Source organism: Strix uralensis, chromosome 8 (genome assembly GCF_047716275.1).
Source record: "Strix uralensis isolate ZFMK-TIS-50842 chromosome 8, bStrUra1, whole genome shotgun sequence".
Classification (NCBI taxonomy): Eukaryota; Metazoa; Chordata; class Aves; order Strigiformes; family Strigidae; genus Strix; species Strix uralensis.
This window is the reverse complement of record NC_133979.1, coordinates 3,111,419-3,123,959: the sequence shown is the minus strand read 5'-3', so window position 1 is coordinate 3,123,959 and position 12,541 is coordinate 3,111,419. Positions and strand designations below refer to the sequence as shown.

At 37.3% G+C, this 12,541-nt stretch overlaps 1 protein-coding gene across 5 annotated transcripts in view; it reads left to right on the top strand.

The window, feature by feature from the left end:
- Positions 1-10,615, top strand: part of EFCAB7 (EF-hand calcium binding domain 7) — a 29,708-nt gene extending 19,093 nt beyond the window's left edge. For 4 of the 5 annotated variants that reach the window (XM_074875841.1, XM_074875839.1, XM_074875840.1 and 1 more), the window contains 8 exons: positions 350-459; positions 1,467-1,624; positions 1,826-1,959; positions 4,036-4,184; positions 6,049-6,258; positions 8,794-8,901; positions 9,964-10,029; positions 10,459-10,615. In XM_074875841.1, coding sequence (XP_074731942.1) covers positions 350-459; positions 1,467-1,624; positions 1,826-1,959; positions 4,036-4,184; positions 6,049-6,258; positions 8,794-8,901; positions 9,964-10,029; positions 10,459-10,488 — 965 coding nt within the window. In that variant the 3' untranslated portion in view covers positions 10,489-10,615. The remainder of the gene's footprint in view (positions 1-349; positions 460-1,466; positions 1,625-1,825; positions 1,960-4,035; positions 4,185-6,048; positions 6,259-8,793; positions 8,902-9,963; positions 10,030-10,458) is intronic. The other variant, XM_074875843.1, reaches the window with a different exon arrangement.
- Positions 10,616-12,541: the final 1,926 nt, after the last annotated feature.

Sequence of the window (12,541 nt, the reverse complement as noted above, 5' to 3'; positions counted from 1 at the left end):
TAACTACAAATATCTAGTAGCCTTAGTATAAAGAAAAGTAGTAAATGATAAAGTGGTACTAATGGTAGGAACAGTGAAATAGCTTCCTTAAGTACCAAAGGTTTTTGTATTAGAACTGTTAATAGTAATCATTATCTGTGAGACAGTCACAAGACTTGGAACAATTTCTCTGATTGGCCTAAATAGGAAGGAAATCCCGATAGCATAGAATGATTTTTTTTTTTTTTCCATCTTACATTAACAGGGATCAATATTATAAATACCATGGAAATATCTACTTTGGGGTTCAAGGAAAAACAATTTTGTGCCATTTATTAAGCATTTATGTTGGGAATGTTTTTCTTTTTAGGCAAATCTTGTCATTGGTTGTCAGTGGATACAGCTTTGTATATTCTGAAGGAAAACGAAACCCAAGAAAATCTACAGCTTGTAAGCTTTACTGAACAACAAAACAAAGAGGTTAAATATTTTTGTTGTTTTCCTATCTTAATTGTTACATCTTTAATGTATGTGTTAATGCCACATGGGTGAGTTCCCATGTGTTTGGAAGGAATTAAAACTATACCTAATCAGACTAGAAGAGAGAAGAAACACTTGTTCTGTGCATGTTCCCTTTCAAAATTAGCAGAACTTATGTAAGGTAAGATGCAGTACTGTCTTAGTTGGGCCCTTTGGATGGGCTGAATTGCAATTCAGCCACATGGATGGAAGTTTAATGAAATTCTTGTGAGGACCATATTACCATGTGGTGTGTTGGCAAGTCTTGCTGAGTTGTTGGTTATCTGTATAGATACTTTGTGGAAACTCACTTGTATTCCTGCACCTACAAAAACAAAATTTCAAAGGTAAAATTTGTCAAAATTTCCTTCAATTTTCTTTCTCCTTGCCATATATATGATTTTGAACTTCATAGTGCACAGAATAGTTTTATCCTAAGGCAGAAATAAGTGAGGAGAAATGGCAGCATGAACTCACGTCTCCCTTCTAAGCCACAGGGAATTCAGCTTGCTTCTTAAACCCTAAGTCACTTGTAACTTTTTACATAGGAAATTTTTGTTGCTAGTTTGAACAAAGCTGATAAATCAGGGAGGAAATTAAAAAGTTGGTGGGTTCTGTCAGCCTTCTTCTGGCTGCTTTTGTTTTAAAGTTTAACAATTAAAGAGTGTTACAAATCTGAAAAGTGATAGGACTGTTATTAGACATTTCTAGTAATGACTGTTCTCCCCTCATCTCTGGTCCTGTATGTTTTTCTAACTTTTATTATAACCAAGAGATTCACTAGTTTTTGTGTCTTTAAAATGGCATCACACAGCATCTCACTGTAGACATGTTTTCATTAAGAAAAGAACCTAGCATTACCAGTGTTTTCAAGTAATTAATCACTTTTGTTTGAATATTGCTAATAATAGAGAAAGGTATCATTTGAGAAGTAACTTACAAACTTGTCTCTCTTCCTTTAAGAGTAGATGTTTGGATGGAAAGGGGAGCTTGGATCAGGAATTTACTGGCTGCTCCCATTCACAACAGGCTGTAGGTTGAAGAAGGTAAAAGCACAAATGACTGGAGAAGCAAAACTAGTGTATAGGGGTGAAGATGGAGAACTGGCCCTGACCAAAGAGTTCCGGTGAGTCATATTCCCAAATAGGCATGGTAACTATTGTAACAGTGTGTGCTTCAAATAACATCTAGCTTCTAAAAAGCTGTATGTTACTAAAGTGCTGTTTGTACAGAATGTTCTCAAATAGACTGAATGGTTATTGACAGTATTATGAGACAGCAAAGGAAACAGAAGTATTTGGAAATGGTTCTGCCTTTTTCATCTTAGAGCTGCTTTGTCGGATATATTTGAAACAATTGATTTGGATGGAAATGGCCTTCTGAGTTTGGAGGAATACAATTTCTTCGAACTGAGAACTAGCGGTGAGAAATGTGATGAGGAAGCATGGGCTGTGTGTAAGGGTAAGTTCACTGCTGTGCTTGATACAACTAATTAGGGCTATCAATCTCTTTGCAAGCTGTTTATAGCATCCTACTATCTATATAGTATAGAAGAACTGAGTATTTTGTAGCCTGTATGAAGAACACATATAGATATTGTTCTCTTCTCCTCTGTTTCTCTTTTTTTCCTTTTCCAGTCTCCTCTCCTTTGTTTTGCTTCACTCTGGTTTGTGTGCCACTCACCTGCTGAGAAAATTCTTCCCATTGCTAATTGCAAAGTTTTGTAGGTGAAAGATTTTGTAGCTGCCAAAAACTACAGGTTTTCGAATCATGGATCGTATGGTGAATTAAACTGTAACAGGTATTCATTTAATCAATCTCTTTTCTGCAGATCAAGCTGATAATTCTTATCACAAAGTGTTGAGAGGGACATTTAATTAATGTGTATATGATGCTTTAAAAATGGCATCTAGAACTTACGATGATTGTTCAGAAAACTAGACATTAGAAAATACCTATTGCAACTATATATCTTCTTCAGATATAAGCAGTTTTTCATTAAAAATCTGTCTTTTGAAGGTTCATATATGGTGTGTCAGTTTGTCCATATTGTGCTATATGACAGCCGTGAGATTCTGACACTTCCGTGAGTGAGATAAGGAAGCTGGCAGAAGTTAAGACTCTTGCAGCTGTGCTTTTGTTTTCTGCCTGCTGATACATCTCATCGGTGTTACTGGACATCTTGCCAGCTTGTAGGTGCAGTGTTGGGCCATAAATGTCAATTTTGAAGAAAAAAGGAATTCTGTGGCATTGCTTTAAGCTTGTATGCACATATTTACCTCATAACAGGGCTAGGAGAATTCAACCACCAGTGTCTGTAGGCTGCTTTAATAATACAGTGCATGAAAGCAGTGGTTTCAAAGCATGGGCAATTTAGCTGCAGTGACAAACTGGAAATTCAGAAGCCATTGTATGAAAATTAGAAGTTTCTATAAGAAATACAGTTTTTCTGTAATTCATGTCTGACGTGCCAGTATGGCGTATCATTGTATATAGGCCCATATCATGTTTGATATCATTCCTGTGTAGGCTGTGACACCTTGCTTAATTTGGGCCAAAATACTTTAGAGCTGACAAATCCTGCTAATTATTTCTCCCCAAAACACTCTAAGATACTGGACTTTTTCCTAAATGATGAGAAGATCATGCAAAAATACTTTTTTATATATGAGTTTCTTGTCCCTTTCACGCCTGCACAGGCTATTCCCCACTTTATGACTTTGTCAGTGTTACACCTCTGTGCACTGGTCTCAACATGAGTAGGAGGGGTGTATGTGTGTGTGAAGTGTGTAAGAGAGGAGAGAAGAGAATATGGTGAATGTTTTACCAGGTCATTAATCAGTTGAAGAGTTCAGACGAATATCATAAATCTTGACACCAAAGTTCAAGCCATTTATTATAGCATCTGTACCCTTAGATAGATTTATTAAATTGGTAATCCCTTTTTAATAATATATAGTAAAGATTTAGCATTGTTATGAAGATGAGAAAACCATTTTTAAAAATCTCTGACACAAAGACATTTCAATTATGTGTTTGCTGACATTAGAGGGGTCGATCTATGATATTCTATCTAGAGAGGGGTGTTAGGATTAGTGGCATTTTATTGCTTTTTAGGAACTAAGTAAATCATTTCTGTAACAAGGACCTCAAGCACTAAGGGTGCTGGCTCCAGTAGACTTTTCATTTCCCATTCCTAAAATACCCCATTCTGTAAATCTCAACCACAACAAATACTGCTAGCAAAAAGAAAAAAAAAAATCAATCGAACTCTTTCTGTTTTGAAATCTCGCCCTCTTTGGGGTTATATAAGGGGCCAGCTGTTTCTAGTCACATCTAAAATCCACAGGGAAGCTCTGCAAAGAGCATGTGTCTGATCAAGGACATTCCCAAATAATATTGGAGAGCCTGAGGCTGCAAGGTGGCTCCATCTTTGAAACCTCGTTAATGTAAGTGGGAGTTTGGCTTTGGAAGGATATAGGGTGTTTGCAGAGAGAACAGATGTTGAAGTACTACCTTATATTTCTTTTTAAACAGAGAATTTTGATATGAAGAAGAATGAACTAACAAGACAAGGATTTATGGATTTGAATCTCATGGAAGCCAATGACCGTGAAGGGGATCCTAGTGACCTTTGGGTCACTTTATTGTCTCTGGGCTACAATAAAGCGTTAGAAATGACAGAGGTATGATAGCCATATAGCAAAAATAACTGCTTCACATACAGCTTGCCTCACGTGTTTAACTGCAGTACTGTTCTGTCTGTCATAAATGGATTTCAGTAGGTCAGTGATCCAGTCCAAACACTGTTAATACAGGGTTTACACTATGACTTTCAGTCATTATGGTATCCTGTTTCTTAGGATAACACTGACATTGTTGAAGGAGGAAATCTGCCTTTTGCTTTAGAGAAAGCCAGTGTTCTGTGGGGTTGTGGAGGAAGGAATCTTGGGTTATACCCATTGAAATAATTCACACACCTTGCTGGTGGGAAGCGGTAAGAAGACAGTGATGGTAAACTGTGGCCTGTCAGCAAACCTACAAAATGCAGGACTTGCTCTGCTTAAAAAAGTCACTTTCCTGACCCAAGCCACAACAGAAGTGGATAAGGGTAACTTTTTTTCCCCAGATTCAGAATTCATAATTTTCAGACATGGCTATTTTTGCTACTCTTGCCTTTCACAACAGTGTCTGAAGGTATTCAACATAAAATTTTAATGCAGGGGCTTTGGGTGGCACACTTTACATGACCAGGGATTATTTCTCTGATGTTTCTGTGTGCTTATAGATTTTTAAAATTGATTTTATTTTTACAGAAAGAATATCAGTATTGCTGTTAATAGTTCTCACTAAAGAAAGAGGATTTCTTTAATGAAGAGAAAAAAATTATAAAAAATTAAAGAAAACATTAAATGTGCAGATAATTTAATCATTTAAGTTTCATTCACAAGAAAATCAGATTTTTTAAAAATCATAGTCTGATTATATTATTTCTTTAACTTTTGTTAAACTAAATCAGGTCAGGGTAGTCACCATATAAAAATACACGTGTGTGAAACAAATATATACAGAACCAAAAATACTGAATATGGTTGAGAAACATCAGTTGTCTCTCAGTGAAACTCTTGAGATCATGGTGAATGATTTCTTAAGGATGAGCACTTTCTCCTTTTCCTGCGAATATGGTTAGGAGAGCAACCACGAAACTGTCTTTCTGCATTTCAGACGGAAGAGGGAGCTCTTCTCTAACAAAGAAGATTTTTGGGGCGGTTTTTATCAAGTTAGAAATTTCAGAAAGGTATTTTGTGCCTTATACTAGCTGTGGTTCGTGGCTATAGTCTTTGCTTTCCAAAGGACAACATATCTCTCCGAATGCTTTAGTCATTCATCTACAAATGTACATCTGCTTAACTTGTGTCTATAATTTAACCCTTTAATTCTTCAATTCTAGATGATTTAAGAGATTGATATTTCAGGAACATTGAGCCTCTAACAAATTAAAGACAGAGCTTGAGAAATCCTAGTGGTTTCCAATAGCCATTTGAAAGAAACTGAGGTGCTATTCCTGAGTCTAAGAAAATGCAAACTCCTGGTTGTTGCACATATTAATCTTAACCAAGATACTGTAAGAGCAGAGTGCTTAATGCAACATTGCAGATATTTTGAATCTGTATGAAGTGGCACAGATAGCAAGAGTGTGATAGGTAAAGAAGACAGGTTTATTTCAGACCCTGAAATACATTCATACTTCATCTTAATTCCTGTACATTTTGCTATCTGAGGAAGTGTTTGCTATGTTGGAGCTGAATGCACCAACGTGCATATCGAGTGTACTGTGATTGGCATGAAAAACGTTCATTTGTCCTGAGCTTTCATTTGGTTTAAGAGATTGTCGCAGGTCTCAGGTTTTGAATATTTAACATTCAGTGACATACTTGTATTTGGGTAATTCTACTTCAGAACATATATGAAAATACTTAGGAGCTGTGGATTAAAATCTGAGGGGAAAAATCTACAGATAAAGTGATGATAAAACTTTCTACATTGCAGGCATGCCCCTTTGTCATTGACATCTACGCAGAAAAATGCAAACCCAGAATTAAAGCCATATATCTAGAGGCAGGGAGCTCACAACTCAACAGGGCTGTTTGCAAGTCTGTTGTTAATAAAGGAGAGGCCAAAGTAATGGATGGCTGTGAAAACGTAATCATCTATACCTACAAAATGGGCAGGAGAATCACTTCTGTCATTGAAAACAAGGTATGGCATGAGACTTCTGTAAGGTACTTTATGGTAACGTCTGTTATTATTCTTCCCTCCTTGCATCATTTTTGAGAATTACATTTTCTGCTATTTCTGATATTGAGTTTCTGTATCTAGTTAATTTAAAAAAAAAAAGTGCCTGATGCAAAGCTCTTTTTGACAAATGACAGTCTTCAAAACAGTCTGGAGCAGTGCTCTTGGAAGGGACAGCTTCTTATAACGAGGCAAGCAGTTTTAAGAATCATATAGAATCTGAATATTTGTTTGTGTTCACATTCCAATCTTTCAAAATTTTGATAATTATTGGAGACATAATATGTTCATAGTACCAGGAAAAAAAAAACCTAAGAACAGGAAATACAATTACAGGAAGAGCAAAGACTACAGGATTTACAGTATTTAATGTTTTCAGTGTGTACATGAAAGTAAAAGAGCAGTGATTTGCATTGATTGTGTTTTAGAAGCATATTATGGATGAATTGTAAACTGACTGGCAGGGCTGCTTTATTACTAATTCAAGTTAACAACTGTAAATCCAAGCAAAAGTGGTTGGTGAGAAGCAGAGGTTTTAAACCTTCTTGCATAGATCCTAATGAATGTGCTGTTCATCCTCCGTTTCATTTATATCAGGAGCTGTGTGTAAGTAAATACAGTGCAGTAAGATGCTAAACTTAATATGTTTTAAATCTTGAAAGATCACAGCAAGAAGTATATTTTTAAACGGACAAGCATGCAAAAGGGTGTGGGTTGGTGGACTAATATTAGGACTGAATGACGAGGCTCCTTGGAACTACGGGTTTAGATCTGCACTTCGCCCTTTAGGGTAGATACACTGGAGTTATTTATATGTTTGGGGTATGTCAGAGAAGAAGATGAGGTCTGTACTGAGGCAACTGAATGCTGTCTGATTAAAATCACTGACCACTGCCATTTATACCATTTAGGTTTCATAAATACCTCTGTTCTGCATTGAAGCAAATAGTTGCACTTCCCTGAAAATCTCATTAGACTGGAGCCTTTTTTGGATTCTAAATGTGTAGAAAGAAATAATAAAAAGGCAGTTTTATGCATCCGTCATCTTCTAAGCTTCCCACAGTGCAGGCAGTCTGATTTTTATCTTCAGTTATTGTACTGATGATTTCAATGGAAATAATTGTTTCTTTGTTATTTCTGTAATTAAATTAAGGAAATATGCTAGTTCCTGAGGGATTCCATTTTAGCCTTGCATATGCATTTAATCAGTGGGTTAGAAGAAGGTGTCTGTCTTCTAACCCTCCCTACTCAGGGTGTGAGCTGGGGAGACTGAAAGACCTTGCATTCGGAGCCTCAAATTTCTCAGGGACTGAGCAGTATCAAGTCTGTTGTCTGCCTGTTTATATACCAAAATAAATAGTTAATGAGGCATTTCCTATCATCCAAAGTACAAACTTACTATTATATACCCTCTGTGCTAGGTGAATGTTTGTGATGACCTTATTCCCCTTACCATAAGTATCTTCCTGTACTGATTAATTCTTTTGTTTGCCTTTATCTCACTGCCATGTAGAAACGAGAACTTCACTGAAGTGATGCCAGAGCATCTAGACAAAGTAATAAGCAGCTTAACACTAGATTGTGTTTACATTTCTGCAACATTACCGTATTTCAAGAATTACCATATCTGCACCCTGCTGTTCACAAACCCTTTGTACTGTAAGCACCAGAGATAGATCTTTTTTTCCCTTCAGGTCAGTCCTTACCAGTCTTAATAGTAGCTTCTCTGCTGCGTAAGGCTGATTGTGTAAAGTAACTGTGTTTCTACTCCATTTATCAATACAGAGAGATTGCTGGATAGCATTGTCCAAGAATCAAACATCTCCCAACATCTCTCTCTAATTGAGATTTATCTAGAGACAGCTGAATAGTGGGGTATAGTAGCATGTCCCTAGGTCTTGTGTCTGAGTATTGCTGGGATAAACTGGTGGTTAAAGAGTTTTCTGCTACCCAAGCTTTCAGTTTTATATATTGGATCCTTCTTACATAGTTTAAGCAAGAGCATCTGTTCTTTAAGTGATTATACTTATATTAACTTGTCAAATGTTTTTTAAAAAATCTCTATTAATGAAGTCTTCAGAAATGGCCTGCAGGGGATGTTGCAAACAAAAATTTGGCAAGCACCCAGTGACACTTCTCCAGATTGCTGTCCTAGCCTCTAGTGATTTGCAGCTGAAGGACTACTTGAGACAGAAATACTTTATTTGCACTTAAAATCTAGTATGGCTTTGTCCAGTCACCTTTTGAAACTCTGCAAGTGCTTTAGGTATATTTAACGAGCCTTAAATGACTTTTGGCAATGGATCAGGGCTCTGATGATGCTAAGGTACATTTGAAACTGTTACTCTTCAAGGAGAGTAGACATCAGCATCCTTAAAGCATTTCGATCCTATAAAATAGCAAAGTCAGAGGAAGTAAGAGCAACATGGAGTTGTTGCATAAAGAGCAGCCACTTAACCATTAAGGCTAATGGGTGCCTTCGTGTTTTTTCACTTGCAGTCTGAAAACAAAGTGATTATTCATGTCAACAATGAGCAGAGTAAGAACTGCCTAAGTAATAGGGGACTTACTGTTTTTGCTGTGGAAGTGGCACCGAAATCCACAATGGTAAGATTTTCATTGTTTAGCCAACTTAAAATCTAAGCAAAAAGAAAAAATCACGTGATATCTTTACAGTTTCCTTTTGCAGGTGTTTTATCATGGAAATGAGCTGGTGGATAGTGGTGCCTTCATCACCAGTACAGATCAGATACAGTTCTGGATATTTCAAAGCTGAACATGTACTTGATGTATCCATGTTTCCCTGTGCAGATAAAAGTCCATAGTTGTTCCGTTTTTCATGGGAGTGCCTGTTTCAGTTGTCCATTCAATATATGTACCATTTACTAATACTTTTTAAGGTTGTATTTTCTTTTGTTTTTTTACTTTGCAAATTTTCATCAGATGTATTGATGTCTGTGAGAAACAGACCAAGCATGTGCTAGTCAGAAACAAAAATATATGTACTGCATTCCTTATGCACAGTGTGATTTGCAGATGGCTATTTTTTGTTAAACTTGGCTTATGGATCACATTTAGCCACAAGGCAATTTGATCTGCAGATCCCTATTCCAGAGCTGGGCAGGCTTTAGTGAAAATTCTAAATGAAGGTTCTAAGGGATAGAATGAGATTGAAAATACATTACAAATGCTATTTTTCTTCATTCATTTCTGAAGAAAATCCAGTTTATATTAGTCTAAAAGTATGGTCTCTTTCTTTAAAATAAGAGGCATGTGAACTATTTTGTATTTCACAGCTTTCCACTGTATATGCATTCAAACCCGTTGTAAACAGGTACAGTCCCATGACACAGGCAGGGTTGGGGCCTATTCTAATATTGCTGCTGACACTTTAAATATCTATAGCTGATCCTGTAAAGGGTTTTACTAATTTTAATTTCGGCTTCGTTCAGTAAAAACTGTAGGCTCAGTGCCCCTTATGGATATTTTGCTGTCATGCAATTAAATTATTGAATACCAACTGTCATTATAGATGATGAATGTTCAGCATTTAACGTTAGCGATATAAGTACTGAAACAGTTCATTCTGCTTACCTAGCACTTTAGGTAACATACGTGCAGTTCTCCAATAAACAACTATTTCACCTCTGTTTTCTCTCTTGTATACAGGTTTCTCAGCATGTGATGCCGCTGAACGAGCAGGAAGAATGGTTTTATAATTGTGTGCATTCCCTCGTACGTTAAACTAGTTAGAGAGATGTTTCTTGGTAGCATTCAGACCAGGAAATTTTTTTGGCAGCTTCTAGACAATTTGTAGTCTTGTCCTTCTCAAAAAGCTGGCATACACTTACACTTTGCAGAGTTTGATTTGTTAAAGCCAATGAATCGCATAAGTACTTACTTATTTCTGGTGTCACACTTCTGCTAATGGCTTTTAAGAAACGTATACTGATAGCTTAGGGATGGAATAACTGTACGTATGTAAAATCCTTTGAGAGTAGAGTATTCATCACATACAGTCTAACAAAATACATTAGCATGAAAATATTGAGACAGTAAAAATTAGTGCTGTTCAGTAATATGGCTGACAGTTGTAATATAATTGTGTTTTATAAAGGCTAGTTTCCCTAAATATGCTCTTGTTTTCTATAACATGTAATGTAGGTCCATCACATGCTGGAACTGCTTCGCTGAGGAAAAACTTTGTTGAATGGGTCTGATGGATTCCCAATTAAACATTCTTGTGGTTTTGACATGAGAAGTATGAAGGAGTAGGGTTCATGATTTAATTTTGCCACCTGGTAAAGGATTTGGTTCTTTCCTTTTAATTTTTTTTTTTTTTTTTGTCATTTGAAGATAATACTCATCTTACACTTGTTCTGAGTAATTACTGCCTGGTTTTTTATACTCTTTTATATAAAATAAAGTCTGTCTTTTCATATACAATAAGGAAATAACATTATTTGAGGAAAATGAAGGTTTGTCTTGGGCTTGTGTCTGTTAACAGGAATTACTTATTTTCAGGTTAATAATTATAGTAATTATTATTAAATAATGATAGTAATTATTATTAAAATAGTCTCCTATTATTATAATAATAGGAGGCTAAAGTCCACCAAGTTTAAGCTGCAATAGCAATGAAAAACAGCTTTGAGGTACTAAAAATATTCAGCCTGTTATGTTTTTTCTGGTTCCTCTAAATGTCTGTTAATGTGGAAAAAAACGGTGACCCTGGCCACTGGATACTTAAAAAAGTGTCTGAGTTTAAAATAGACATTAAATGTATGTGACCTCATCTGCAAGGGCAGCAAGTAGTCTTGAAAAGCTATATTTATCTGCCAACAACTCCTGCACTCTGCTGTTGCTCTGCTGTAATCGTACCCTGGGCAAGTAAATGTCAGGTACAAAATGAGAGCCCTGCTAGAGGCCAGCAGTGATTTACACACTTCAATTGGTGCTCGGACAGGTTTATTGGTGATCTTCTAGTTTTTCATTTTTTTTTAATTCAAAAGTACAGCAGATACTGTTTTAATTTTCAGATTTTCTAAAAGCAGTAGAAGTCTTATTAAGAGACCTCACAAATACTTGGTAATTTCTAGCAGATAGTTCTGTAAACGCTGCCTCAGGCAAGGTGTGGATACATCAGAAGATCCTAGTTCCCTCTCTAAGAAGGAGCTGGGAAATAATGAGACACTCTCAGTACAATGCAAGCACTCCATTATTTGCATTTCTTTTGTTTATAAAATCAGCCTTGTTAGATGTGGCAGGAATTCATATGCTACTCTATGCATTTTAGGAAAGGAATGGTTAAAACTGAAGTACTTAGCTGAGAAATCATTGCATGTGAAAAGACTTGGTTTTGCTGCAGGTAGGGTCTAGTTAAACATGACAGAGCAATTCACAATGGAATCTTCTTTTCTAATCCTCTTGCTGCTAGGAAGAGTTTCATTATCTAACTTTTTAAGTGGAGACACAGGCTAACTCTCCGTGGTAGGTTCTACCTTTCCTGCCCTGGAGGAGATGAGAATGGAGATCTGTTGTATCTGCAGAATCTTCTCTGGTTTGCTCCAAGATGAGGTAACACCAAGGCAGTAAGACATTCTAGTGTTTCTTTTTAAGGCTGAACACAGGTACCAGCCTATTTTCTCTGGGAGAAAAAGCATCTCCTAACACTGTAATCTGAATTTCTGGAATGTTACCTTTCTTCTGAGAACTAGACCTAGAATAACAAAATGCACCTTCTTTCTGACTTTTCTAACACTGGCTTTTCCTGACCACCTTGTGGGGGGGCATTGGGTGGGTCTCCTGCTTGTGTTGGGGGGTCAGTGGAGGCCCCAGGGTGACATTTTGTAAGGGCCTATGGTTGACATCCCATTGGGGTCTGTGGTGACATTTTGTAGGGGCCTGGGTTGATGTCCCGTTGGGGCCTGTGGTGACATTTTGTCAGGGTCTATATAGACATTTTGTCAGGGCCTGGGGTGATGTCCCGTTGGGGCCTGTGGTGACATTTTGTCAGGGCCTGTGGTGATGTCCCGTTGGGGCCTGGAGTGACATTTTGTCAGGGCCTGTGGTGATGTCCCATTGGGGCCTGGGGTGACATTTTGTCAGGGTCTATGGAGACATTTTGTTAGGGCCTGTGGTGACATCCTGCTTGGTGGCCGTAGGGACCTGGCCCCGGCCGATGCAAGGTGCCAGGCCAGCGAGGTGCTGGGCGCTGCGCAGGCCGGGCCGGAGCCCCTCACTCTCC